This window comes from Bubalus kerabau, chromosome 16, assembly GCF_029407905.1.
Source record: "Bubalus kerabau isolate K-KA32 ecotype Philippines breed swamp buffalo chromosome 16, PCC_UOA_SB_1v2, whole genome shotgun sequence".
Classification (NCBI taxonomy): Eukaryota; Metazoa; Chordata; class Mammalia; order Artiodactyla; family Bovidae; genus Bubalus; species Bubalus kerabau.
Window position 1 is genome coordinate 21,626,856 of NC_073639.1, and position 27,425 is coordinate 21,654,280.

Sequence of the window (27,425 nt, forward strand, 5' to 3'; positions counted from 1 at the left end):
TGCGCGCCGCGCCCGCTCCTGCCGGGTGAGAGTCCGGGCCGGGTTTTGCGCCGTGTCCCCGGGCTTGTCTCACGGCCTCCAGCCGCCGCCGCTGCCGTGTTTACTGAGCTCGCGCGTCCTGATATCACTCCGCTGGCATGGAGGAGGAGGAGGAGGTGGAGGAGCGAGAGGAGGAGGAGGAGGCGGCGGCGGCGGCGGCGGCGGCGGCGGCGAGCAGTTGATCATTGTGATGGTGGCAGGAGCAGCGGCGGCAGCGGCAGCCCAGCCGAGCGTTAGGGGCTGCTCTCCGCGCGGCGTTTTGCAAAGGACTTCACCGATCTACTTTTGCAGTCGCCTCGGACTGTCCATGTGTTTACTTCCCCCAGCCCGAGGATTCGATATCTAGGTTCCTGTGAAATGCAACTGAGCAGCCAAAGTACTTTGAGAACACGGGGCGGCATAAACACCAAAACTTTTTTGTGGAAGGAAAATGCAATAAGCAAGCTTGCCGTTTTCCGATGCGGTGTGGAGTGAGTGTGTGTCGCGCGTGTCCGCACTGGAGGCATATGCTTGTGTGTGTACATGGGTTGTGTTTTTCGGTACGTAGGGAGAAAATGCTTGCCAACCACCGGAAATCTCTTGGAATTTATTAGAAAATAATGGATTATGAAAAGAAGGCAGGCGAAGAGCGGATCTTCCCTTGAGTTGCAACCCGATTTGCTGCTGGCTCAGTTTGTTGTGATTCTTTTTGTTGATAGGTGTCTGATGGTATTCTGATAACACCCCCCCCTTTTTTCCCCTCGAGCTTTACAGTTTAAAAAAAGGAAACAAAAAACCACCCCAAAATCTACCCCCCCCCTTTTTTTTTCGCCCGGTCGGGATCGCTGTTTCCATCCATGTGCTTGCGTCTCCCCCGCGTTCCACTTAAACTATTTTAATCCTTGGACCCAAGGAGGAGGCTGATAGGGGGTGGATAAAAAAAGTTCTTCCAAAATAGTGTGCCCGGGGAGCAGGATGGGGGATTTCGCAGCCCCCGCTGCTGCCGCGAATGGCAGTAGTATTTGCATCAACAGTAGCCTGAACAGCAGCCTCGGCGGGGCCGGGATCGGTGTGAATAATACTCCCAATAGTACTCCCGCTGCTCCGTGTAGCAATCACCCGGCTGCCGGCTGCGGCACCGGCGGCTCCGGGGGCCCGGGCGGCGGATCGGCGGCCGTCCCCAAGCACAGCACGGTGGTGGAGCGGCTCCGCCAGCGCATCGAGGGCTGCCGGCGGCACCACGTCAACTGCGAGAACAGGTACCAGCAGGCTCAGGTGGAGCAGCTGGAGCTGGAGCGCCGGGACACCGTGAACCTCTACCAGCGGACCTTGGAACAGAGGGCCAAGAAATCGGGCGCCGGCACCGGCAAGCAACAGCACCAGAGCAAACCCCAGCAAGATGCGGAGGCTGCCTCGGCGGAGCAGAGGAACCACACGCTGATCATGGTGAGGGCGCGCTGGCAGCGGGCACGGGGCGCGCGCATGAAGGGGGGGGCGCGCGTGGAGCTTCTTAACAAGGGGGCGCGGGGATCTGATTTGCACGGCGGGCGAGGTGGGCTGAAGCCGAAGGGTTAACGTCAACTTTTTTGAGGTAAAAGCTGCCGTCGCCGCTACCTGTTAATCTGTCAGGGTTGTCAGATTTAGGGAAGAGGGGGCGAGAGGAGGGGAAGGCAGTCACGACTGCAAGGGGCGGAGGGAGCCTAGAGGAGCGTCGGAGTAAGGCACTGGAAAAGTTTTACCCCCCTCTCCCTTTCTTAGATACCGATGTGAAAGAGTGTACCGAGTTGAAACCTCGCTCCTCCTCCTCACCGCTCCCTACCCCATCCCTCACCTCGCCTCCTGGGCTCCCCAGACCCGTCCCCCTTCGCCCACCCCGCTCAGCACGTCCGCCGGGTGTAGGGAGGAATTGATGCTGTCGCAGATTCTGGGCGGGCACCAGGCTCTCGAACCCCGTGGGGAGGAGGAGGGACGGAGATGCTCTCGCCTCCTCTCCCCGGCTCACCCACTTTGGGCTGAGAAAGTCTAAGAGTTTTGTGAATGAACTTTGAAGTGGGTGAGAAACGAGCGAGGGTGGACGCGTGCCCGCGCGCGCGTCGGTGAGGGCGCGCGCGGATGCGGGGCGCGGGTGCGCTCCCTCACGGTTCGAGACCCCCAGCTGGCCCGGCAGGTGGAGCGGCCCCGAGGGTCGAGGCAGGAGCGGCTCGCCGGGGCGGGAGGGGAGAGAGACTCCCTGGGCTTGCGCCGAGAGTCCCCGCCACGCAACTTCGCAGGGGATTCTCTCCCCTCCTCCTTTTAAACTTGCTTGCACGGAGCTTTCTCCGCTTCTGTCTCCCGCCCCGTTCCCCACCAACTTTCAGGGCCAGTCTGATAAGCCTGGAGGAGTGGAAGGTAGTGGGGAGGTGAAAGAGGCTTAAATGGCTGGGTGGGTGGGTTCGAGGTAGGAGGAGCAGCCAATGGCTTAACTTCTCGGGAGGAAGGGGCAGTTCCCACCCCCTAACCCTGAGGGTAGAATCCTTTCTCCTATCTCCACTCTCCGGTTCTTTGGCTTTCCTTTCGGGGTTGGGGCGGGGGGGTTGGGAGCCGGAAGTTTGGGAAAGGTGTCTGCAGCCCCCTCCCCCGCCGCGCCGCCCTGGTTTGGGTTGCGCGCGTGTGCGGGGTGGGGCGGGCGGTGGGAACCAAGGAGCGCAGCGGGGCCGCGCGCCTTCGCCCGTTTACCCCGCAGACCGCACCTCGATCGGCGGTGCGGGAGGCCCTGTCGGTGTGCGGCGTATCAATAGCGCACGTCCCCGGTCTGAGGGTCGTAGGCGCCCGGGGTGGTACGGGTGCTGGCGCGGGCTTTCACCGGGCGTTCCGTGACAAAGAGCCTGCTGGGGGGAGGGGAAGAGGAGAGGCCACTGCGCTCACTCCCCACCTCCCCCCACCCCGCACGTGAAGAGGAACAATTTGTTTATCTTGGGCTTCAAGAATCCTTCCCTCCTCCGGGTTCTGCGAGGCCGCCCAGCCCCTCCTCCCTCCCCTCCCTCCTCGGCGCGATCCTGCCCAGTCCCGCCGGCAGCACCTTCCCTCCTCCTTTTCCTTTGCCTCCCCCCCCTTCTTTTCCTCCTCCCACCTTCCTCGAGCCCGCCTTCCCCCTCCCTTCTGGAACGCGGCCGTGGGGGAGGGAGCGGGAGGCGCTTTGTCCGCTTCGCGGCCGGGCTCGGCTCGGGAGGCCGCCAGGCTGGGAGGGGCGCTGCGCCTGGCGGCCCTGCCCCTCCCCTGGGGACCCGCGCTCCCCCCGCGCCCGTGCGCGAAGAGGCGGACACGGTGGGGAGGAAGAACGACGGTCACAGAGTCAGGGAGGGAGGTTCTCGCTTTACAAACAGGAAGCCGAAAACCACTGACACCCTAGCTTTTCTGATTGTACCCGGAGGCGGGGCGGACCTGCATCTCGACTGTATCTCGCGTGCCCTGGTGGTACCCATTTCTCTCCGGGTCCGCGCCGTCTGCCACTCCCTGCCCCCTTTAGCGCCCTTCCACGGACGAAGAGACTCACTTTTGTACCTAAGACTCAAGTAGCATTTGAAAGGCACTGGGAATGTCACCCTTGCCTGCTACACGCCCTCTTTTCCTGTGTGTTTTTTTTTTTTTTTTTTTTTGTAAGCCCCACGCGCTCGGATTGCGTAGGAATGGGCTTCTTTTGGGAGGTTCCAAAATCTTAGTACCACCGCCTCTCTGCCGACCTTTCGGGATTGGAGGACTACCGCGCCAGCTGGGCAACGCGGGAACAAAAGCCGGTGCCCGGTCGCTTTTGATCGCAGGCGAGAGCAGTAGAGTTTGCAGCCAGAAAGTTTTAGCGTTTGGGTTGTGTTCCCTCGTGGGGGCCATATGGGCCCTGGGAGGGGTAGAGAGGGGGGGACTCCTGGTGCGCGCGCCTGGGTTACGATACACCCGCAGGTGGGAGACAGTACAGGGTCCTGATGTTATCTGGAAGGACACAGCAAGCCCAAACCAGAGCTTGCTTTTGAAAATGAAAAGATAGAGCTTACTTGAATAGACGAGTCGTAAGCTGTACATTTCATGGCGAATCCCAGTTCAGCAAGTTAACAGCTAAACTTGAAAAATGATTGCCTGAAAATAAGATTTTTCTGTCAATTTTATGACAATAATTTAGCTTATTGATGAGACTGATGTACAGGAGTATATTTTAGCTTTAAGTGTATTTCATACGTGCATCTCCCATTGATACGTGGCACAAGTTTGTGTGATGAGTGTAATGAAAATCAACAGCCTCCAATCTTAAGCCGAGTTGCATGTAAATTCTATGTACCATATAAAATAAAGGGGAACAAATTAACATCCTCCTCTACAAGTTATTTGTGCTTTAAAGATAATTAGTTCAAAATTTTACATAGATCCCTGAAATGAAAGAGTATTTCAACTTGACCTGTTTATGAGGTAAAAATCTTGAAAGAACAGGTTGCAAAGAAAATGTTGATCTTGAATTAGCAGCTGGATTTTAGTTGGGCTCTAGGAGAGGGGGCACAGAGCAATTATATTTTGTTCTCAGATTGAGCTCTCTATTTGGAAGGCCTTAAAGAAAAGCAACAATCAACCAGAGTCAGATAATAATAATGGTGATGATAAAAATAAAGATGAATAGGATTTTTTTTCTGTTTTATTGCTATTGTTTACCTTCTTAGGGCCAATATGTCTAAAGTACTAAATATCGATTAGTTCTCTTTCTGCTTGATTTGGGTTCAGAAGGCAGTCTAATAATCAAGGCTTACCTCTTTTGATTTGTTTTCTTACCTTTCACATTTACAAGCATAGACATGAAAAACAAGCAAGCAATCCAGAAGCAGGGTGGGTGAGGAGACAGAAATCTTCCTTGGCTCCAGGCTCCTGGAAAGGGCTTAGGTTTTTGTATGGGTCCATAATAGCCCCTTTGGGCTTCCCAGGTGGCATAGTGGTAAAGAATCCACCTGCAAGAGAGGCAGGAGATGTGGGTTTGATCCCTGGGTTGGGAAGATCCCCTGGAAAAGGAAATGGCAACCCACTCCAGTATTCTTGCTTGGGAAATGCCATGGACAGAGGAGCATGGCGGTCTACAGTCCATGGGGTTGCAAACAGCAGGACATGACTGAGCACACACATCATAGCCTGTTAGAGAGTAGATGGCCCAGGCCTGGGTTTGAAGCTGCATTCCCTCAGGTGAAAGATAGTTTCTAGACATGTAGTTAAATGACTTTCTCTACACACTATTTATTCAGAAGGGTCTCACCCCCACGCCCCCACGCCCAAGAGTTGCTGGTAAGAACAATGCAGTTGAAAAGATGGCTTTTCCTGAAGTAGTTTTGTTTGTTGTAGCAGAATGAGACGTTGTTCATTTTCTATACTTGAAACTGAACCTCTGGATAAAATTTTAAGATAAATTCCAATTGACAAGTTCATTCTCATTCAGGCATACCAAATGCTGCATGAGGATGCAGCCTTCAGAATCTCAAATGGTGGTAGTTTACTTGACCTGGATAAATTCTGTTTTCATGACCTTTCTACTTATCAGCACTATCATAACTTCCACAGTGTGCTTAATTTATACACAGCTTAGAGACTGCATAAATCTATGTGATTCCTGCTCTTAAGAGTTTATCACGTTATTTGATAATAAACAGATTAAATGCTGAGTTTTAGAGAAAACTACAGTCTATCCAAAGTGTTTGGATTTCTAGTCTTTTCTTTGGAAAAGACCCTGATGCTGGGAAAGATTGAAGGCAGGGGGAGAATGGGACAACAGAGGATGATACGGTTGGATGGCATCGATGGACATGAGTTTGAGCAAGCTCTGGGAGTTGGTGATCGACAGAGGTCTGTAGTGCTGCCGTCCATGGGGTTGCAAAGAATCGGACATGACTGAGTGACTGAACTGATCCAAAGTGTTCTTTCTCATCACCTCCTGGAAGAGATATAGGAAATATTAATATACTAGTCCAGGGCTAGCCCTCCTTATAAATGAAGCTGGTTTGCCTTTGTTTATCCTGTTGAAGGTAAATTGTTGGCTTTGTAGTCAAGTGTTTTTGCAAGCCTATTATGTCAAACCATTTCTGAAACTCTTATGAACCTTTCTCTGGCTTATCCTGTTCTACTGCTCTTCTGGGTGGTAGGATTTGACAGTATTTCTTGAAAAACTTTCCATAGCCCACACAGGGTGTGCCTTAAGTTTGTGAAAAACTTTTTGAAATTTCATTTCTCTTCACAAGTGTTTGTCTTTTAATTCTCAAGAAGCATTAAAAAAGAAGAAGACGAAGAAGCACCAATACATACTTAATTGTGTTATGTATGTTCTTTAGTTGTGGTACATTTTATTTAGTAATGGGTAGCCAATGATCAGAAAAGTAAAAGCATAGTTAGTCATTTATCATAATCTAAAATGCTCTTCAGGCTGAGTTTCTTATCAGGGGAAGCTGAGTTTTCAGGGGGATAGCATGTTTGATGCTTTCTATCCTGCCTCGTTAGAATCTTTGGAGGTTTTCTGCCACCTGATACGAAGAAAATAAACAGTCCATGGATATGGTGTACTGACATTTCCGAAAGCAGGATGAGAATTTTAAACAGTGAAATGGAGCTGTACAGGGTTGTTTCCTACATATCTCTCTGAGACTGATAGCCAACCCTTGTGAAAAAGGTTTCCTGATTGGGTTTTCCCATTTGGTTGAGATATGAATGCAGGACTCTTTCTCTCTCTCTCATTAGTGCTGCTACCAGAGAAGGAATCCAGTATAATAAACCATTCTGTACACTACACAGTAATTTTTGAAGACATCTCTAGTACTTATGTTTTATTTAATGTCATGGAGTTTTACTTGTGATCAGTGCTCCTTGTGTGTTAATTAACACTTCTGTGCTACATTCCTGAGCTTAAGATGGCTAACTTCTGTCATCTCTTTCCACATTACCCATCATAGAGAACTGTGACATCAATCAGACATCAAAATCTTATAAAAAAGGACATATTTAAAACTCAGTCCCAAGGTTTTCATAATATTTGCGTTTTAATTCTCCCAAATAGCTTTGCATTTTCAGAGGCTGATTACTGAGTTTTTGGATCCAGCTGTTTGCTTTGTTTTTCTTTTCTCCGCCTGCTGCCAACCTTTTGGTCTTTTCACTGATCTTTCGCACTTTTACCAAAGGTTGGGAAGAAGCGAGAATAAGACGATTTTAGTGCTTCCTCCTAAGTAATGAATTGGATAAGATACCAATTATTTTGGATTAATTATGGGTTTAGTTTAGTATACCATTTATTCTTCATTAGTGCAAATCATAGAGAATAGACTGAATTTTTAAATGTCATTCATACATTTTACGATACTGGTACCCAGTTCATAGTGCTTCATAGAAGTGAAAATGCTAAATCACACTCTTGCATCCAAGACTTTGACAATGTAGTATTTTTTTGGTATATTTTCAGTATTATTTAAGCTAGGTTTAAGGGAATAACAGGTCTTTGTTATTTAGTCACCATTAGCCTTGATGCCAGTTCACAACAGTTTCAGGCTGTTATTCCTCTTTTGCATGACATTTTAAGTAAAATAATATGCTTATTTGCCTGTTGTTTCAAACTAATTTGACACTACAAAAAAAGTTGATTTACAGATGACCGTGCTGGAGTTATTGGATCCCCCAAATTAAATTTTCATTAAAAAATACAAACACATTCTTTTCAGACAAAAACATTCCAAAAATTCATTGATTCATGTTTGTGAGATGGAAATGGAACTTTTGGAAAATTGACTAATTAATTTTCCTAAACTTAGAAAAACAAAACACTTTTTTGTTGTTGTTTAGCAAAGCTTTCATTCCAATCCCAAAGAAAGGCAATGCCAAAGAATGCTCAAACTACCGCGCAATTGCACTCATCTCACACGCTAGTAAAGTAATGCTTAAAATTCTCCAAGCCAGGCTTCAGCAATATGTGAACCATGAACTTCCTGATGTTCAAGCTGATTTTAGAAAAGGCAGAGGAACCAGAGATCAAATTGCCAACATCCGCTGGATCATGGAAAAAGCAAGAGAGTTCCAGAAAAACATCTATTTCTGCTTTATTGACTATGCCAAAGCCTTTGACTGTGTGGATCACAATCAACTGTGGAAAATTCTGAAAGAGATGGGAATACCAGACCACCTGACCTGCCTCTTAAGAAACCTATATGCAGGTCAGGAAGCAACAGTTAGAACTGGACATGGAACAACAGACTGGTTCCAAATAGGAAAAGGAGTTCGTCAAGGCTGTATATTGTCACCCTGTTTATTTAACTTATATGCAGAGTACATCATGAGAAACGCTGGACTGGAAGAAGCACAAGCTGGAATCAAGATTGCCAGGAGAAGTATCAATAACCTCAGATATGCAGATGTCAACACCCTTATGGCAGAAAGTGAAGAGGAACTAAAAAGCCTCTTGATGAAAGTGAAAGAGGAGAGTGAAAAAGTTGGCTTAAAGCTCAACATTCAGAAAACAAAGATCATGGCATCCGGTCCCATCACTTCATGGGAACTAGATGGGGAAACAGTGGAAACAGTGTCAGACTTTATTTTTTGGGGCTCCAAAATCACTACAGATGGTGACTGCAGCCATGAAATTAAAAGACACTTACTCCTTGGAAGGAAAGTTATGACCAACCTAGATAGCATATTCAAAAGCAGAGACATTACTTTGCCAACAAAGGTCCGTCTAGTCAAGGCTATGGTTTTTCCTGTGGTCATATATGGATGTGAGAGTTGGACTGTGAAGAAGGCTGAGCGCCGAAGAATTGATGCTTTTGAACTGTGGTGTTGGAGAAGGCTGTTGAGAGTCCCTTGGACTGCAAGGAGATCCAACCAGTCCATTCTGAAGGAGATCAGCCCTGGGATTTCTTTGGAAGGAATGATGCTAAAGCTGAAACTCCAGTACTTTGGGTACCTCATGCAAAGAGTTGACTCATTGGAAAAGTCTCTGATGCTGGGAGGGATTGGGGGCAAGAGGAGAAGGGGATGACAGAGGATGAGATGGCTGGATGGCATCACTGACTCGATGGACGTGAGTCTCAGTGAACTCCGGGAGTTGGTGATGGACAGGGAGGCCTGGCGTGCTGTGATTCATGGGGTCGCAAAGAGTCGGACACGACTGAGTGACTGATCTGATCTGATCTGATCTGAGCAAAGCTTAAAGAACTAAAGGAATAATACTGGATAAACTTACTCAGAAGATGGAGTTGAGGGCCTGCCATATAATGAATACTTAAAGATCATAGTGTTCCATCCCATGGATCGGAGAAGATGCACAGTTTTGTTGTTTTTAAATATACCTGGCTATTCCATCTGTTAAACAGTTGAGGGGCTTTTTAGCTATGGATAAGCAACTCCATTTGGGAAAGAAGCACAGTGTTCCTTTAGGGCCACGGAACATATTTGCATAGAAAAAGCCATTACTACTATGGTTCAGGGGGTTTTTTTAAGGGCAAGCTGTGCCTACTATTCTTGGGGGAATTTAATAAAAATCTCAAAAGACCTGCAGTACTTCCTCTGACATAAGGAAAGTGATTTCTTAAAAATAATTTAGACACCTCTCCTTAATTATTTGGACCTTCCATTGGTTAGAATGACCTTTATGCTGAAGTTGTTTAGTCACAAAGTAGTATCTGACTTTTTGCCACCCCATAGACAGCAGCCCACCAGGCTCCTCTGTCTCTGGGATTCTCCAGGCAAGAATACTGGAGTGGGTTGCCAATTCCATCTCCAATGCATGCAAGCATGCTAAGTCGCTTCAGTCGTGTTTGACTCTGTGCAACCCCATGGACAGCAGCCCTCCAGGCTCCTCTGTCCACAGGATTCTCCAGGCAAGAATACTGGAGTGGGTTGCCATTTCCTTCTCCCCTCTACTAACTATCTCCCAGATACTGTTTATGTCCATTGAGTCAGTGATGCTCTCTAACCATTTTATCCTCTGCTGCTGCTTTCTCCTTTTGCCTTCAATCTTTTCCAGCATCAGGGTCTTTTCCAGTGAGCCGGCTCTTTGCATCAGATGCTGAAGTAGAATCTTTTAAAGTAAGAGTAACTAACACTCATCTTCCTTGAGCAGTGGCTTAACAACCATAGACAACTTGAATGAAATATTTAAACTAACAGCCTCCAGAATGTCTTAACTCCTAAGTCCCCATTCTATTGGGTAGAATCTAGTTTTGTAATGTTTCATATTACGGACTCTCTGATCCTTAACACGGTCACTTGTGCTTGTGAAGACGTTAGAACCATTACCGTATCTCTCTAACAGTATCTCTCTCCACCTCCAGAAAACACATGTCAGGACAGGGGCTTCTTTTCCTTCAAAAGAAAAGGCTGAAATGCTGAGTGTATTTGTGCAGATTCAACCTGGGTTGTAACTCTGACTCAAAAGGATTGCACAGCTCTAAAGACAAGCTCTGCTAGTGCCCTTCCTTCTCACAGTGGTGGGTTATTTTTCCTTCTTTGATTGTTTGTTAGATGCTGAAAGTAACTCGATGATTGAGAGTGAATCTAAAGGGACTGGTTCCCAGTAAAAGGCTTTAAGAAACTGTAGTGGTAAGAGAGAGAGGCAAGAGGTGGGTGAGGATTTTGGAGGCATCTCCTGGAATGGGTGGCAAGAGAGGTTTTGCTCACTGGGGGTAAAGAGTATCCTGGAGCCTTGGGAGTTTATGGCAGTAACATATGATTTTAGCAGTCTATTCTGAACCTGCAGACATTGCTAAAACTCAAATATATATTTTTCCGAGTTAATGTTAAAATCATTTGTATCTGAAAAAAAAAATTTCCTGAAATATTTCCCTGCTTCCTTAAATGACTACCTCTGCCATTTAAGTGGGTTTACCACAGGATTCCTTGAAATCAGAGAGTCTCCTGTAGTGGAGATTTTGCCCCCAAGCTGAACATTTGGCAGTGTTGGGAGACAGTTTCAGTTGTCACAGTTGGAGTGGTGTTACTGGTGTCTAGTCGGTAGAAGCCAGAGATGCTGTTAAACCTCCTAAATACAACCGCAACAAAGAATCACCGTGTCCAAAGGATCAGTGTTGCTGCTACTGAGAAACCATGCCTTAAACAAGGAGCTCCCTTAGAATGTTGAAAATACAGTGAGGCTTTCTTTACAGCTTTTCAAAAACACTCTTACTACTTGCAGGGTGGAGAGGGGAGCGGTGTTGCCATGAGATAGACAGCCAGTCCCTGGGAAGAAGGTAACCTTGACCCGGTCATGCTGGTTTCCTCCATCAGCTTCTTTACAGCCAAGATTTCTTAAGTAGAACAAACACCAAAAAGCCTGGCCCGCTCCTATCTGGATGAGTTGCCTAGCATCTCTGAGCATTTTCCCATCTCCCTGCCGGAGCGGTTGTTTGGCTCAAATGAATTAATATATGTAAGACTTCCAAAGATTTTATGGTGCTACGTAAATGCTGGGCTTGTTTTTATGAATTACTTTCCTGTCACTTTTTGCCTCCTGCTGAAGGCAATGGCACCCCACTCCAGTACTCTTGCCTGGAAAATCCCATAGATGGAGAAGCCTGGTAGGCTGCAGTCCATGGGGTCGCTGAGGGTCGGACACAACTGAGCGACTTCACTTTCACTTTTCACTTTCATGCAATGGAGAAGGAAATGGCAACCCACTCCAGTGTTCTTGCCTGGAGAATCCCAGGGACGGGGGAGCCTGGTGGGCTGCCATCTATGGGGTCGCACAGAGTCGGACATGACTGAAGTGACTTAGCAGTAGTAGCAGTAAGTGCAGACTTAGAGTGATCTGAGGCTTATTTCACTCATGGGGAAGCCGGGGTGTCATGGCAAGGTCCTGAACAACTGCTACATATTGGATACTGTTTCTAGGTGCAGGGGATTCATAATGAACCCAGGTCCTTACTGTCATTGTATTCACAGCAGAGCATCATTTATGTTTCAGATGAGCTGGGTAAAACAGTCTTTGTGGTTTGATGAGAACATGTTAATGGAAATCGTTAACAAGCTAACAGGGATTCCCAAGTGGCTCAGCAGTCAAGAATCTGCCTGCTACTGCAGGAGACACAGGAAATGTGGGTTCCATCCCTGGGTCAGAAAGATCCCCTGGAGGAGGAAATGGCAACCCACCCCAATATTCTTGGGCTTCCTTGGTGACTCAGACGGTAAAGAATCCACTTGCAATGCAGGAGACCTGGGTTCAATCCCTGGGGCAGGAGGATCCCTAGGAGAAGGAAATGGCAACCCACTCCAGTATTCTTGCCTGGACAGAGGAGCCTGGCAGGCTACAGAATGTGGGGTTGCAAAGAGTCAGACATGACTGAGCAACTGAGAATGCACAGGCCATAAGCTCACATTTAAGGAAATCCTAACGATACTAGATGCTTTGTATCTTCTTGCAAGTTTTCTATAGTTTCTGGCACTGCTTTCTGTAGCAACATTTATTTCACTGTTTTTCAAATAAAATCACTTTGTGGAGGGGAGAGGATTAGTTGGTGTGGTGGAGAATAAGATTAAAGGGTGGTTGTTAAAAACAAGGCTTTAAAAACAAGAAAGATCAGTTTTCTTTCTTTTTTTTTTTTTTTGGAGTAGATGCCCCTGGCGGGCTACAATCCGTGGGGTTGCAAAGAGTCAGACACGACTGAATGACTAAGCACACACACACACACACACACACTGGCACCATAACCACGGCTTGACGTCAGGCTTTTAGAAGAAATTAGAGAGAGAGAGAGCATTTGGAAAGGAACAAGCAGGAAGGCACAGGGACTTGAAACCATGTCACATGAAGAGCAGTTGGAAGACCTGGAGGTGTTTAGTCTGATTTGGGGGATGATATGATTGCTTTCTTAAAATATTTGAAGGGCTGTCATGTGATGAAGAAAGGATTAGAGCACTCTTTGTGGCCTCCAGGGGATAAAGTTAGGATCAGTGGCTGGCGATTATTTGAATCAAAGTTTGGTTTAATATATTAAAAAAACAATTATGAAAATAGAAACTGTTCACAGATGAAATGGGCTGTGTTGATGAGCCAGAATGTTCCAGCAGAAGTTGTTCAGTTAGCTGAAATGTTGGCGATGACAACATCCTTCTTTTTTTAATGATAAAACTTTTATTAAACAATATGAAAATAAAATACCAGTTATTAGAGGATAGGGCCTTTGTCTCTTTCTTCCTCTTCATATCCTCATGATAGAAAAAGAACTACCTGGGAATTCCGTGGCAGTTCAGTGGCTAAAACTCTATACTTTCACTGCCAACGATCTGGGTTTGATCCCAGGTCAGGGAGCTAAGATCTCACAAGCCACTTGGTGCAGCCAGAAAAAAAAAAAAAAAAGTTGTGTCTGACTTTGTGACCCCATGGACTATAGCCCCGCAGGCTCCTCTGTCCATGGGATTCTCCAGGCAAGAAAACTGGAGTGGGTTGCCATCCTCCTCCAAAGGATCTTCCTGACCCAGGGATTGAACTCACATCTCCAGAATCTCCTGTATTGGCAGGTGGATTCTTTAGCATTGTGGCACCTGGGAAGCCCCCGATTCCAGAATAAAATATCGCAAAATTGATTGAGTGATCCCATACTTTGAGAGACCGATAGTTTCTCATTTTCTGCCAATTAAGCCTTACTTAATTGCAATGGACGTCCTTATCCATTTATCCTTGTACATATGTGAGATTTCTGTAACACAAATTTGGACTTGCTTCCATATATGTAATATGGATAAACAGAAGAAGTCTGTTTCTTCTGAAGAAGCCAAATCTCTTAATCTAATATTGTTTAACATGGATCCTGGATCTTATTTATTACAATCCATTTTAGGGCAAGTGATAATTGTGTCTCCTGAAAAATATGGCTTTAAAAAAAAAGTATCAGCTGTAGCGCTTGGTGTGTGTCACTGCAGTCTGCGTCAACACTGTTAATTTTTAAAGGCTGTATATCTGGTCATACATCTTACAGAAATGACTTTCTTTCTTTTCATCTGGTCCCAGTGGCGAAGTGAGTAGGAGTCTAGTTAACCAGTGCTGGTTCAGGCTGTGAACATGGGGAATTCACTGTCTTGAACAACTTTTGTAGTTCTCTGTACCTTTCTTGAGCTTGGTGTTCCCCAGGCCTGCATGGCTTTATATGTAAAATATCTTTCTGTGGGTGGCACGGTACCTGGGGTGGCCGTGCGTGCAGGTTTGAGTGGTCATAAAAATCACAGGTCTGTGAGTTGCCACTTCCTCCAGGCTCAATTACCCTGACTAATCCAGTCATCTGTGTAACATGGTAATAACAACCTGCTGACCTGGCCAACTGAAGAAAATGCATCAAAATGGACTTGCCTCGACGGTTGCTCTCCAGTGTTTGTTTAGACAGGAGAAATCCTATCACTTTTCAGCATACAGGTGAGGTGGTCTCAAAACTGCCCTTCTTTGCCATTTTCATTTACCTTTGGCATGGCAGCTGCCCTCCAGTAAGATTCTCAGAACTATAGTCTGTATTTCTACAAGAGCTGGAGCAGTTTGGCTCCAAAATCTATACTCTTGGCTACAATGTTGTTCTGCCTTTGCCAGACTGAAGAGTTCTGTCTTGAAAAGATGGTGTGAGCGGCTGCCTTTTCAAAAGAACCATGCTCTCCGCAGAAGCAGTCCTCACCTGCCATTAGGTTTTCAGATCTGTTTGAACAGGAGCCCAGCATGAAGATCCCTGGACGTGTTGGTCCTTGGTTAGCTCTGCTGTTTCATTTTTATAAGATTTTTATTTTTTCGATGCGGACCATTTAAAAAGTTTCGGTGGTAAAGAATCCGTCTGCCAATGTAGGAGGTGCGGGAGATGCGGGTTGGAGTCCTGGGTTGGGGAGATCCCCTTGTAATAGGAAATGACAAGCAACTCCAGGATTCTTGCCTGGAGAATCCCATGGACAGGGAAGCCTGGTGGGCTGCAGTCCATGGGGCTGTAAAGAGTCGGACACAACTGAGCACTCACTCGTTGAATTGGTTACCATATTGCTTCTGTTTTATGTTTTGGGTGTTTGGCCTTCAGGCATGAGGGACCTCAGCTCCCCAACCAGGGATTGAATCCCTGGTAGCACCCTCATTGGAAGGCCAAGTCTTTGCTGTCTCCTCTTTGCTGTCTCCTGGCCCCACATACCTCTGGCCTTGGTGACCCTCTTTGCTGTCTCCTGGCCCCACATACCTCTGGCCTTGGTGACCCTCTCTCCTCATCTCCTTTACCACCAACTCAGGTTTTACCTCTGTCACAGTGGCAGTGGGGCCTGGAGAGTTGTACAGAATGTCGGTGGCGGTGATTTGAACCACAGAAGTAAACCAAAGGTGGAGCTGTAGGTGACTGGCCTCCACTTTTGAGGTCATGCTCTCCCCAGTGATTCCAATAAACCAGATGTTCTGCTTCAGTTGTTGATCTAGACACTAACTAGTGACAGCCATTTTCTATGCTTCTATTTCCTTTAGCCGCACTGCACAGCATCTTGGTGAGAAAAGCCCCTTTGGCCAGCTAAGCTAATGCAGCTGTGTGCACAATGCAGACTTTAGGGGAGGGGCTTCAGTCTAAAGACAGCTAGATATCTTCTGCCCCAGTAGCTTACATAGCAAGAGCTGATTAGGCACATGAAGTAAGGACCTTGCTCCTGATCCTGAAACTGGGCCAGCCAGGACGATCCACGAAGACATCCTTCAAGTTGCTGGTCGGATCATGCAATGCAACTTCAACCTCTGACTCTTCTGCTGACCGTCAAGTTTAAACAGTCGAGTTTCGTTTTTGCTAGTCTACTCTCCCTCTGAGGAGTGTCATCTGACTTTCTCTGTGTTTGTTTCTGATTTTTCCTGGATCTGTTTCTTTCATTTCTAGCACCCAGATGTCTTCTTTGAAGGATGACTTCCATGTATGTAAAAGGTGGACAGCTGCCTTGCATTTTGCCCCAAGTATAACATTATACCTTTACACTAATGGCGGACAGTATAAATGGTTCTCTCTTTTGAATATTAGTTATTTCATAGATTTCTGACTATAGCTGTTAGGTAAAAACTACTTTCTAAAGGCTGGTAATATTATAGCAGTGCTGCAATAAACTTTTAATTTCTAGTTCCTTTAAAAAGCATTTTCTTATTTCCTTTTGAAAGAGCCCGGAGGTGATTTGTGATAGATAAGAAATGCTCAGAATCAGGTCTTATCTCATTATGGTGTTTTTTAAAAAACATACCTTATCAAAAGTATGTTTCAGACTTATTTTTTTTTTAAGAAAGTCAAATTACTATGGCTGTAATTCCTGCAGAGGAATATCTGGAGGTTAACATTAACATTTATGCAAAGAAATCGGACATATGTCCGAGCTCTACAAAATTTTCTGGATAGTACGTGAAAGAAACACAACTGTTGTAATGGTTTGACCTTGAGTTTTGGCTGCAGAATGGCTACGTGATAATAACGCCAGAGTTCCCCTAGGGGGTAAAACATAGATCCCCTATGCTGTGTAGTCGCTAAGCTGTGTCCAACTCTTTGTGACCCTGTGGACTGTAGCCCGCCAGGCTCTTCTGTCCATGGGATTTTCCAGGCAAGAATACTGGAGTGGGCTGCCATTTCCTTCTCCAGGGGATCTTCCCAACCCAGGGATCGAACCCGGGTCTCCCGAATTACAGGCAGATTCTTGACTGTCTGAGCCACCAGGTAACTGCTGGCATATTCTGTTTTGGCACCTTTGCCCCCAGTTCTAATCCACTGTGGGATTTCAGCCCCCCCTTTCTCCTGGCCACCATGAGGACATGGTTGGCTGGAGCAGTGGTCCGCGTCACAGAATCTGCAGGTGGTATTTATCTTTAATCACTTCGGGTATTTCCTTACAGGGGGGTCTGCAGTTCAGCACCTCTCCAGTTGTAACACTCCCTTACTATTCACATCCTGCAGTAGCCCTTTCCCGGGAGAGCCTCTGAAGTTGGGTAAACAGAGGTGGTTTATATAAAGAAGCAACTTTCTCAGTTTAGGAGTTGTTATAGCTAAAAGGTTGAAAACGTCTTTTTCTGTGTAACTGGGAATTCCTAAATGGTTTGCAGCTGCTATTGGATTTTTTGAAGACACGTTCGTTTTTCGTCACTGAAGCACAGAAACGACGCCTTTAGATTTTGGATTTCATGCAGCTTACTTCTTAGAACCTGTTGAAGGACTATTGGGAAAAGCTATTTGTCACGACATTGAATAACTATCCTGGAAAAAAAATTTTTTTGGCAGGTATGGACTAGGTCTGGAGACGCTGATGAACTTGGTCCATGCCACGGTAACTTGGAGGGTGGCAGAGTAGTACATACACTGGTACTTTGTAGGTCTGGGATAGCTCTCTTCTTGGCTGTTGAAATTCAAATAGACTTGCTTTTTTTTTTTTCAACCTTTGATTCTGTTCTTAGATTGAAAGAACTGATATGAATCATTCAGGGGCATTTTCTTTTAACTTGAAGTTTGTGGTCTGAGATTGGAATTGGAACACTTGGAAATGTGTAACAATAGTTTTAAGGAAGGGAGCTTAATGACGGTGTGTGCAGGGCAGGCTGTGTCTTTGTTCCGTCTGCTGAGGTGCCGGTTGTCTGTGTTACTGGTTTGGTAGGCTCCGTGTTTATCTGTGGTCTGGAATGTCAAAGGACTGCCAACCTAAGAATTTTGCTTCCCTCTTTACCCTAAAGTGATGGTGTAGGAGTTTCTGGTATTGGCTCATGGGGGTGGGGACAGCCATATATGGAAGAGGGAAGGGGGATTGGCTGGCTTCGGCATTCTCATCCATTCTTCCTAATGCCATTTTCATTACTCTATTAACAGAGAGTGGATACTCTGAATAATTATTTGTCTGTCTTTTCCTTCACAGTGTAATGCACACTTCACTTGTTTTCTTCAACTTTTTGTAATCTATGTGTTTATGATACACTGAAGAGCAATAAATTAGAGAAGAGAGATAATTAGCTTTGACAGCCTTACAGAACTGATACTGTAAGAGGAGGGAGCAAGAGGGTTGCTTTAGCAAAGGATTCCATGACTGGGTTTGAGTGAAATTATCCAGATAAATTAATCAGCTGTCTGGGTGGCCTGGGACATAGGAAGAAGTGGGTTATGGTGTGATTTTTTTAAGAATTTAAATATTTTTCATAGTTTAAAAAATATTTTGTATTCCCAACATAGATTTTTTAAAACCATTTTTAATTGAAGTGTAGTTAATTTTCCTTGTTAGTTTTAGATGTAAAGTGATTCAGATATATTAGATACCTTTCCATTATAGGTTATTACAAAAGATACTGAATATAGTTCCCTGTGCTATTTGGTAGGTCCTTGTTGTTTAGATGTTTTATATATAATAGTGTGTATAACAATGTAGGATTTTTAGATGGAGAAATTCAAGATACTGAGCAGTGAAATGGGAGGAAGAAACAGCAACTTGGCCACTGGTGTTAAAAATTCCTAATGTTCTCAGTGCCTCTTAATCTCTCTCTGAGCATGAGTCTGTGTCGTTTTTTGAGAAACCTTTGTTTAATAGCCCTCTTACATTAAAGGAAAGAGTTCCTCTCACTTTGGTGACTTGCCCATTGGGGGATGTGGCCTTTAAGAAACATGGTTCATTTGGCATATTAACTTGAGTTGGTAGTCCCTCCCAATTTGGGGATGCTTTGCGTAGGAGACCTGTCTCAGTGTCTATAGGGAAGGAGATTAACCATGGGTTGGCTTAAATTATTCCTACTATTGTACTTATTTTCTTTTTTTTGGATTGGAAAGAAAACGTGGAACAGAGTGTGAGCTTGACTTGGGCACAAAGGGAGGGGAGGTGGGTAAAATTCACAGCATCTAATAAAAGAAATGAGCAAATAAGGCTCCTGTGTCACCATTATTCCTACGGCTCTTCCTCCCTGGGCCGGATCAAGCCCTCATCCACAGTGGAGGTCATGTGATACGGAAAAAAAGGGGTCTGTCTAGAATGTTCTGAGATATACCTGGTTAGTGCTCACAAGAGAGGAGAGAAGGCTGTGCAGAGGAGTTTCACTGGGAAAGAAAGTGTTGATCCAGGTCACTGTCAACTCTATGCCATGAGTTACTTTCAGTCACTGTGAGCTCTTAGCCACAGGGTCTCTAAGCATTGACTTAGGACTAGCTTGAAGGTGGGAGCTTGGAAAGGTTTGGCTTTTCCTGCACACAGAACCCCGTGTCACTGGAGATCAGCAGGAAGAGCTCCTTTAAAACGTCCAGCTTTTCTCCTCTCCACACCCAGGAATGGCTTCTGCTTCCCTCCACCCCCTCCATCCCTCTGTCTTTTGTTCCATGAATAAATATTATGTGGTTTGGTGCTCATTACTCTTTGATATGAAAAAAGGCAATTCATTAGGTTGAAGGAGGAGGGGGGAGGGAGACACCATTTTTCACCCGGCGCATCAAGCGCGGTTACACTGATTTGAATTCCCAGAAAAGTAATAAAACAGTGAAAATAATGATAAAACAGCGCCTGGGCTGACAGCTGCGCAGCACACAGGAGCCCGGCGCACAGGCCCCCGTGCTGCAGGAGGACAATATTGCCGAGCATATGGTGCCTGGCAACCCAGTTGCTGGACTCGGTGACCAGCTTTTGTCCGAGTGACTCGAGGCATCGGGCCTGTGGTGGCTCTTCAGAAACTTCTAGTCTCCTTGGCAGGAGGGCTTGGCTCCAGGCCAGCCAGGCTGTACTGCGGCTGACTCAGACTTGGGCAGCGTTCACGCCTCCTTCCTTTGGTCACTAATCAGATCATTTGTTCCGCAAGGAGAAACTAGGATCTTTTTTTTCCATCGCAGCCCAGTGGCTCCATAACCAAAGGGAAATTTCCTGCAGGAATGCCAGTGAGTTATTAGAGACGCATTAATTCACCGGGGCTCACTTCTGGTGAGAGTGAACAAGGCTTTGTTTTGTGTTTAGTACTTTTCAGATGCGCCTTGCATGTTCCCTCTTGATTCTTAAGACTAGGATAGCGAAAGCCAGCTAGTACCTTAGGGCCAGGGTTGCTGCTCCAAGGGAGCGTGTATACCCGTCTATCTAGTTTTTACAAGACACTGCTAAAATAGGCCCTTTGCTTAGCATGGGTGTATTTTTTAGATGTGTGAGGCTGGCATGTGTGTGTGTGCATAAAAAGACTAATTAACTCTACTTTGCTCAGAGGGTTCTCCTTGGCTGTGCCGTGACCATGCCCCACACCGGCCAGAGTTGTACCAGCATCCTGAATCCTTTACGACTTCAGCTTCTATGGAGTCAGGGTCACTCATTCTGGTTCCTTTCTTCTTGACTCCAGAGTGCAAGGAAAGACCCAGAAAGGCCACATGGTCCTGGGAGAGTGGTTCCTGCAAACGTAGCAGAAGGCGAGTTTCAGAGAGAATCACACTCCATGAGGAAGAGCAGTAGCCTGTGCTATTGTGCTGCGTGCCGGAGAATATTTTTATTTCAGGAGCTGAAAGGAGAAGACGGGTGGCATTGATACCCTGATTGAGGAGCACCAAATGTCACCATATTCTTGATCTCTGTGTGCATATGTGCTAAGTCAATTCAGTCGTGTCTCTTTGCAACCTTATGGACTGTAGCTCTCCAGGCCCCTCTGACCTTGGGATTCTCCAGGCAAGAATACTGGAGTGGGTTGCCATGTCTTCCTCCAGGGGTTCTTCCTGACCCAGGGATCGAACCCAGGCCTCCTGTCTCCTGCATTGGCAGGTGGATTCTTTACCACTAGCGGCGCTTGGGAAGCCCATTCTTGAAGTCTAGAGAACTTCTTTTTTTTTTTTTTTGGCAGAACACCCATAAAGGTTTCGTTTTGGTGTTGGAATGAGTGAATTTCTTTTTCTCCTGAACAAATGTCATTCCAAGGCCGAATCTGCTGGGAAAAAAAATATACATATGTATGTGTATGTATATTTATTTATTTCTGTGATGTTCTACTAATGACTAATCAGAGATTACATTGGAGCGCTCTGCGGGAACTGATACTTTTTCAGGCCTTTAGTTTTACATTTGTGATCACTGGCCTTGAAGAAAATGTTTCTATTTGAAGGAAAATAGATCTCTTCTATAAATTTGGTGTGAGTAATGAGGCCCTTGCTGTAGCCCTGGGGGGCTGGGACAGTCCCTGTCTGTGCCCCAGATGAGAGTCAGAGCCTCCTGAAGAATGAGGGGTTCCTGTTTGCTATTTACTAGCTGGGTTGGTTCTAGAAGCTCCCTGATGGTGGGAACATGCTTTCAACCTTGCCTTAATGGTGTATTTTCACAAGTCATGTTCTGGGAGAGATATTTCAGCTTTTACTTTCCTGAGTTTCCTGAGTTAGGGGGACAATCTTTACCTTCTATCCTTTTAAAAGATGGAAGCAAGAAAATGACTAAAACGACCCACACTTAACTCTTCGTCTTCCTTGTCCTGAGCACCGTGGAGGTACCCACAGCCACTGGGGAGGTTTTACTACAACTCTCACAGCCTCCCCCAGGGAGCGCTAGTGGAGAAGTTGGAAGGGATGAATAGGGGAGAAAGAAAGAGAGCTGGAAAGAAACGCGGGAGACAAGAGGAAGAAGGCAAGGGTAAGAAATAAGACGTTTTGGGGTATTAAGAGTAGGTGAATATTTAGATAGACAAAGGATCCTTGGTTCCACTGAATTAAACTTGTGGATTCTCTTTGGCCATTTTATATTTGCACAATAATATTAGACATTCTGTTATGCAGCACATTTATGGGATAAGCAGAGCTACAGTGAGACTCAGCTCACTTATCAGGTCACTCAGTGAGGAGGAGGCAAAGCAAAAGTAGAAACAGCCTATTGACATTCTGCATTTGGTACAGCTTTTCCAGTTGGATGAAGAACCGTGAATCTGAAATTCCAGCTGTGTTGTTTTTCCGAACTATTAAGAAATAGAAATCTGCAGGGGCTATGGGGACAGTTCAATTAAAAAAACACTTGCCCCCCCCCCAATGTGATTTGTATTATAATTATTTAATACCTAAAGGACTCTTATAATTGAATTTCAGGGTGCTTCATTTACATTCTAGCTGGCAAGAGTTAGAAACAGTATCACTTTGTGGTCCTCTGATCGCCATCCCAAACATTCACAGAATGCCCCGTGATTCGATTATAAGTATCTTCTGGGGACTGTGTAACTCTGTACTTTCTAGTTATCATTATAAAGCACCAGGGGATGGTGAGCCAGTCACACAGTGTCAGTGGCTGGTTGTTCATAACCCTGCTGTGGATAGTGCAAGGTGCTCTGGGCATAACCACACGTTTTATAAGGGGGAATGATCTAGCTGTAGGGGCAGAAAAGGGTTACATACTCATTTTTAAGTTATACCAACAGAACTTTTGAAGTAAAAACTTGCTGGTGATATTAAACAATTGACAATTTTGTTGCGAGTAAATGAAACACAGAGTCTAAAGATGTAGACCAAAAACCCTATAGCAGCAAGAGAATGGAGAGGATACGGTTGTGTACATAAAGCTGTGTCTTTGTAAAATGAAAATTAAACAAAGAACACTATAAGAAAATATGCCACGTGGAGGAAAGAATTACTGGATATGAGTATCTAGTAATCTTGGAATTAAAAAATGGAGCATGAATATTTTCAAGGATGTTGGGGCAGAATAAGGAGGCTTCAGCCTGCTCCTCCCAGGGCACCATGGAGTCATCTACGTGCAGACCTCGCCAGAGCTCTTTAAAGTGGTCGCCAGCTCTCGACAGCAATTGCTTCTGAGTAGTGTTCAAACAGCCCTGACACGAGTCCCTTGGTATGTCATTATCGAGTCTCATATTTAACCTTTTTCTAATAGCCTCCCCGAAGTCCAGAGTTCTCAGTGAGCGCCAGAGGAAGTTAGAAAAGGTGTTTTTCCTCCTCTTGACTGCACAGCTGTGAGGAGCATAGTTATCTGGAAGTCATCTTTGTTTTTCCTATTTTTTTTTTTTTTAGTCTTAGGAGGGGAGCAGGTGGATGCAAACAGAAAGTGGCTTATTGAGATAGGCCAGACTTTGTGGCGAGTGTCAATACATTAATAAGACCATCTCTTTCTCCAGTTTTGTTTTATTTTAACTGAGTCTCTTGCTCAGTGAAAGAACTCTGTTCTTCTGGGAGAGGACTAGGGAGCACAGGCATTCATGGAGTATGTGGCTCTCCTCTTTTTCGCTCTCCTAAGCTTGTTATTAGTGACGCAGGCATGACGCTGAGAGATCAGGGACACGCTGCAGAGTGTGGACAAGAGTGTGGACAAGAACACAGCTGATGGTTACACTGGTACAGGACTCCCCGTGGCCCCTGCTTACCGGAGATAAAACGAAACCTGTTTGCTCAGCTGTTAAACCATCTCATCAATCTCATGACCACTGTGCCTTTAGAAGGATGGTCCTTTTTTTTTTAAAGTGATTTGTTTGTTTGGCCACACTGCACAACTTGCGGTATCTTACTTCCCCGACCAGGGATCAAACCTGTGTCCCCTACAGTGGAAGCTCAGCATCCTAACCACTGGATCGCCAGGGAAGTTCCAGTCCTTTCTTATTAAGAGAAGCATATGGACTTGGTGACATCTCTGATGTCCTAGAAATCAGAGAGAGTATTCCTGATTTTAGGAGGGTGGGGAACGCCCCGCAGTTCTTGTCCTAAGAGGAGACTGGAGGCAGAGATCCAAAGAAACTTCCCCTTTGCTACTTTCCAGCCTCTGGCCCTGGGGCAGTGGGCGACTGCAGATGCTCTGGCCTGTGGTCACCATCAGTGGACGTGAAGGAGAATGGGCCAGGGGAAGAGAGCTGGAGAGAAGAAGGAGGCGGAAATGAGGCAGAGAGGGCAAGGACCGCTAGAGATGTGTGGATGCAGACCCGTCATGACCTAGAGCTGCTTTGTGCAATAGACAGAAAGTCTGTGCAGGTGCTTGGAGACACGTGGAACGTCTGGTGAAAGCCCTGTTCTGACTGTCCTTCCTGGCTTGTTCCCTACTGATGCATCGTTTTCGATCTGCACAAATTCCCAGGCGCCTTCTGCCTCTGAGTCCTCAAGCAGAGCAGCTTGTGGTTTGGGGGGTAGAAGTGAGGTCACCTCTTGAAAGGGTCTCCTCCCTCTAGCCCCTTACCCAGGGTGTCCCCTCCTTCCCCTGATGAGGGCTCTGCCCTGTGCCCTGTGGGTGCTGGGTGCTGAGAACAAGGGAATGCTCCCTCAGCAGCTGATGTCTGCTGCTTTTAGGGGGTTTTCTCCTGGCCTAGGACTTCCCTGGTGGCTCAGACCTAAAGAATCCACCTGCAATGTGGGAGACCTGGATTTGATCCATGGGTTGGGAAGATCCCATGGAGGAGGTCATGGCAACCCACTCCAGTATTCTTGCCTGGAGAATCCCCCTGGACAGAGGAGCCTGGTGGGCTACAAAGTCGGGCAAAGAGTCAGACTCAGCTGAGTGACTAAGCACACACATTCTGTCGGCTAAGTCAGCACCAAGCCAGTAAGTTCCTCTGGGTGGCTGTATAATCTTTATTCTGTGTCTAATATAGACAGAATTTCTGATAATCAAATATAACAAATGCTCCCACCACCCTCTGTCTCTCATCCCCATGATTGGGGTGCAGTTGGTTTAACTCAAAGAATATTACGTTGAGAGCCAGGAAATCTGGTCTAGTTCAAGCTTTCCCCCCAACAAACTGTATGACCTTGAGTGAATCACTGAATATCTTAGGACCACAAAACTCATGGTTTCATTTAGTGGATTTGTAAGGACACTTCCCAGTAGGAAGGAAATATTTCTACTATGCTAGCGTTTAGTCCACTTTGTGTAGCCATGCTGGTACTGACTTAAATCCTAGGAATATCTGCATCCTTCTTTCTGGTTACTAAGAGGCCCCCACCACCACAGAAGCAAGAGAGCTCAGCCTTCGCTGGAATGACTGGAGGGTTTTGTCTAACAGATCATAAGTAAGTAAATAAGTGAAGTCGTTCAGTCGTGTCTGACTCTTTGCGACCCTATGGGCTGTAGCCTACCAGGCTCCTCTGTCCATGGGATTTTCCAGGCAAGAGTACTGGAGTGGGGTGCCATTTCCTTCTCCAGGGGATCTTCCTGACTCAGGGATCAAACCCGGGTCTCCTGCATTGCAGGCAGACGCTTTACCCTCTGAGCCACCAGGGAAGCCCCTAAATATAGTTTATAGATTTAATGCACATGGACATGAGCCCTGCTTGGAAATAGGGTGTGTAAAATTTATTAAGTCCGCAGAGCGTGAAGGAGTGTTTTCTAATTCTGTCGGTGCTCTCCGTTTAGAACCCTTGGCCCCTCCTTTTCTCATCATGTTCTCCTAGCGCCATATACATCAGTGGTCCTTGTCTTGTGTGGCTTCCACACTGTGTGGTGAGCCTCTTTAGAAGAGAGATTGGGCCTGATGTATAGGAGGAACTCCACAGATATCTCTTGGTTGGACCTGAACTATGATGTTGGCTGAGGTATTTCATCCCATCCTTATTATTTATGGCATGGGTCCTAAACTTCAGGGCTAGAGTCTTCAAATGTGGCTAGAAAACTCAACTTTGTTTTTCTAGTTGGTTGAAACCATGTTCCTCTTCTCTTTCAATCAGCCATCTGCCATCTAATAGTGAAACCAAGGTGCCTTTTTTGTACCACTTCTTAATGATTTGTAAATTTACAAATCATTGTGTGCATGCTCAGTCATGTCCAACTCTTTGCAACCCCATGGACTGTAGCCCACCAAGCTCCCCTGTCCATGAAATTTTCCAGGCAAGAATACTGGAGTGGGTTGCCATTTCCTTCTCCAGGGGTCTTCCTCACCCAGGGATTGAACTGGTGTCTCTTGTGTCTCCTGCACTGGCAGGTAGATTCTTTACCACTGATTTTAACCTTCTTTTGATAAGCCCAAATAATATCCCGAGGCTCTTAGTCAGTTTCTGAAAATCAGTGTATAAAATTTCAGTTTATAGGCTTTTGTAGCACATTTGTATAGTTGACCTTCAGAGTGATTCTTTTAGACTCTCAATTTCTTACTGGTAGACTATCTTGAACAGTATAATACAGTATTTTAGCTGAATTTCCTTTAGAAACATGAGTTTGGAGGATGAGCAGTGGGTCGATTTATGAGACAATCTGTGCAAATAATGAGGACACAATCTGTAAACAGAGATATTGTTTCTTCAGTTCCAAAGAAGTTTGCTTTGTAGTAGGTTTGCCAGCATATTTTATAAGTAAAGAATTTCATAAATTAGACTCCTTGGATGGTCTCAATAGAGCAAGAAAAATAACAAAAACTTTCCAGGTGGAGTACACTATCAGGCAGATTCTTGGGTCCAAAGCCATTTTTCTGTCCTCTGCATCCTCCCTTTTGGGCAAGCACACTTTCTCTCTGGTTTCTGTCTGAATAGTTTTGACAAGCATATGAAAAAACAGAAGGCCCCAGAATTAAGTCACATTCAGATTGTTTTGCTAACAACTCGTATTCTTTTATCATTCCAAGGTGAAAGATAAAAGTCACTCCAGTCCGATTAAAGGGCAAGAGATGAACTTGGTTGAGTCTAATGTTTATTTTAGACTTGGGATTCACACAGGTGATTCAGTTGCTATGATGCACTGATAGACTTCTTGTCCCATGCCACAGTTAAGAAGGAAAACAAATGGGCTTCCCCAGTGGGTCAGTGGTTAAGACTCTGCACTTCCAACGCAGAGGGTATAGGTTCAATCTCTGGTTGGGAAACTAAGATCCCACATGATACACAGTGTAGCAAAAAAAAGGCTAAACTGAAAATGAGAACAAAACAAGCAAAACAAAAAATCTGTAAAACAAACCAAAAACCTTACCTACTTGGTTTTAAGTTTGCAGATAGGCTTTTTTTTTTTTAAGTTAACTTTTTCTCCTCTATCTCTTGTGTCTCTGCTTTAGCTAATACCTGCTTAGACTTATTGAGACCCTTTCCACCACTGCAGATATTAGAATAGTCACAAATCATGGAGTGTTTTGATTGTACATGACCGCCTACACTTTGGCTCTTTTAGTAGCAACGCTGATTGGCCATCAGCCTGGAAACTCCTCTTGTTTCCATTTTCTTTTTTGTTTCAACTTTCCGTCTGTCCTTCAGAGAGCCAGGGGCAATTATTATTCTTTTCAATTAATTTTTATTGGAGTGTGGTTGCTTTAAAATGTTGTTGTACTTTTTGCTATACAGAAAAGTGAATCAGCCGTACATGTATACATATATCTTCTCGTTTTTGGATTTCCTTTCCATTTAGGTCGCCACGGAGCTTTGAGGAGAGTTCTCTGTGCTGTACCAGAGGTTCTCATTAGCTATCTATTTTATGCATAGTATTAATAGTGTATATTTGTCAGTCCCAATCTCCCAATTCATCCCAATCTCCTCTTCTGTCCTTGGTAACTGTAAGTTTGTTCTCTACATCTGTTATTCTATTTCTGCTTTGCAAATAAGTTT

At 45.6% G+C, this 27,425-nt stretch overlaps 1 protein-coding gene across 1 annotated transcript in view; it reads left to right on the plus strand.

Annotated features, from left to right (window-relative positions):
* The first annotated feature begins 235 nt into the window (after window positions 1–235).
* Window positions 236–27,425, plus strand: part of MAML3 (mastermind like transcriptional coactivator 3) — a 460,653-nt gene continuing 433,463 nt past the window's right edge. The window contains exon 1 of the mRNA XM_055550335.1: window positions 236–1,464. Within this exon, the coding sequence (XP_055406310.1) occupies window positions 994–1,464 (471 nt within the window). The 5' untranslated portion in view covers window positions 236–993. The remainder of the gene's footprint in view (window positions 1,465–27,425) is intronic.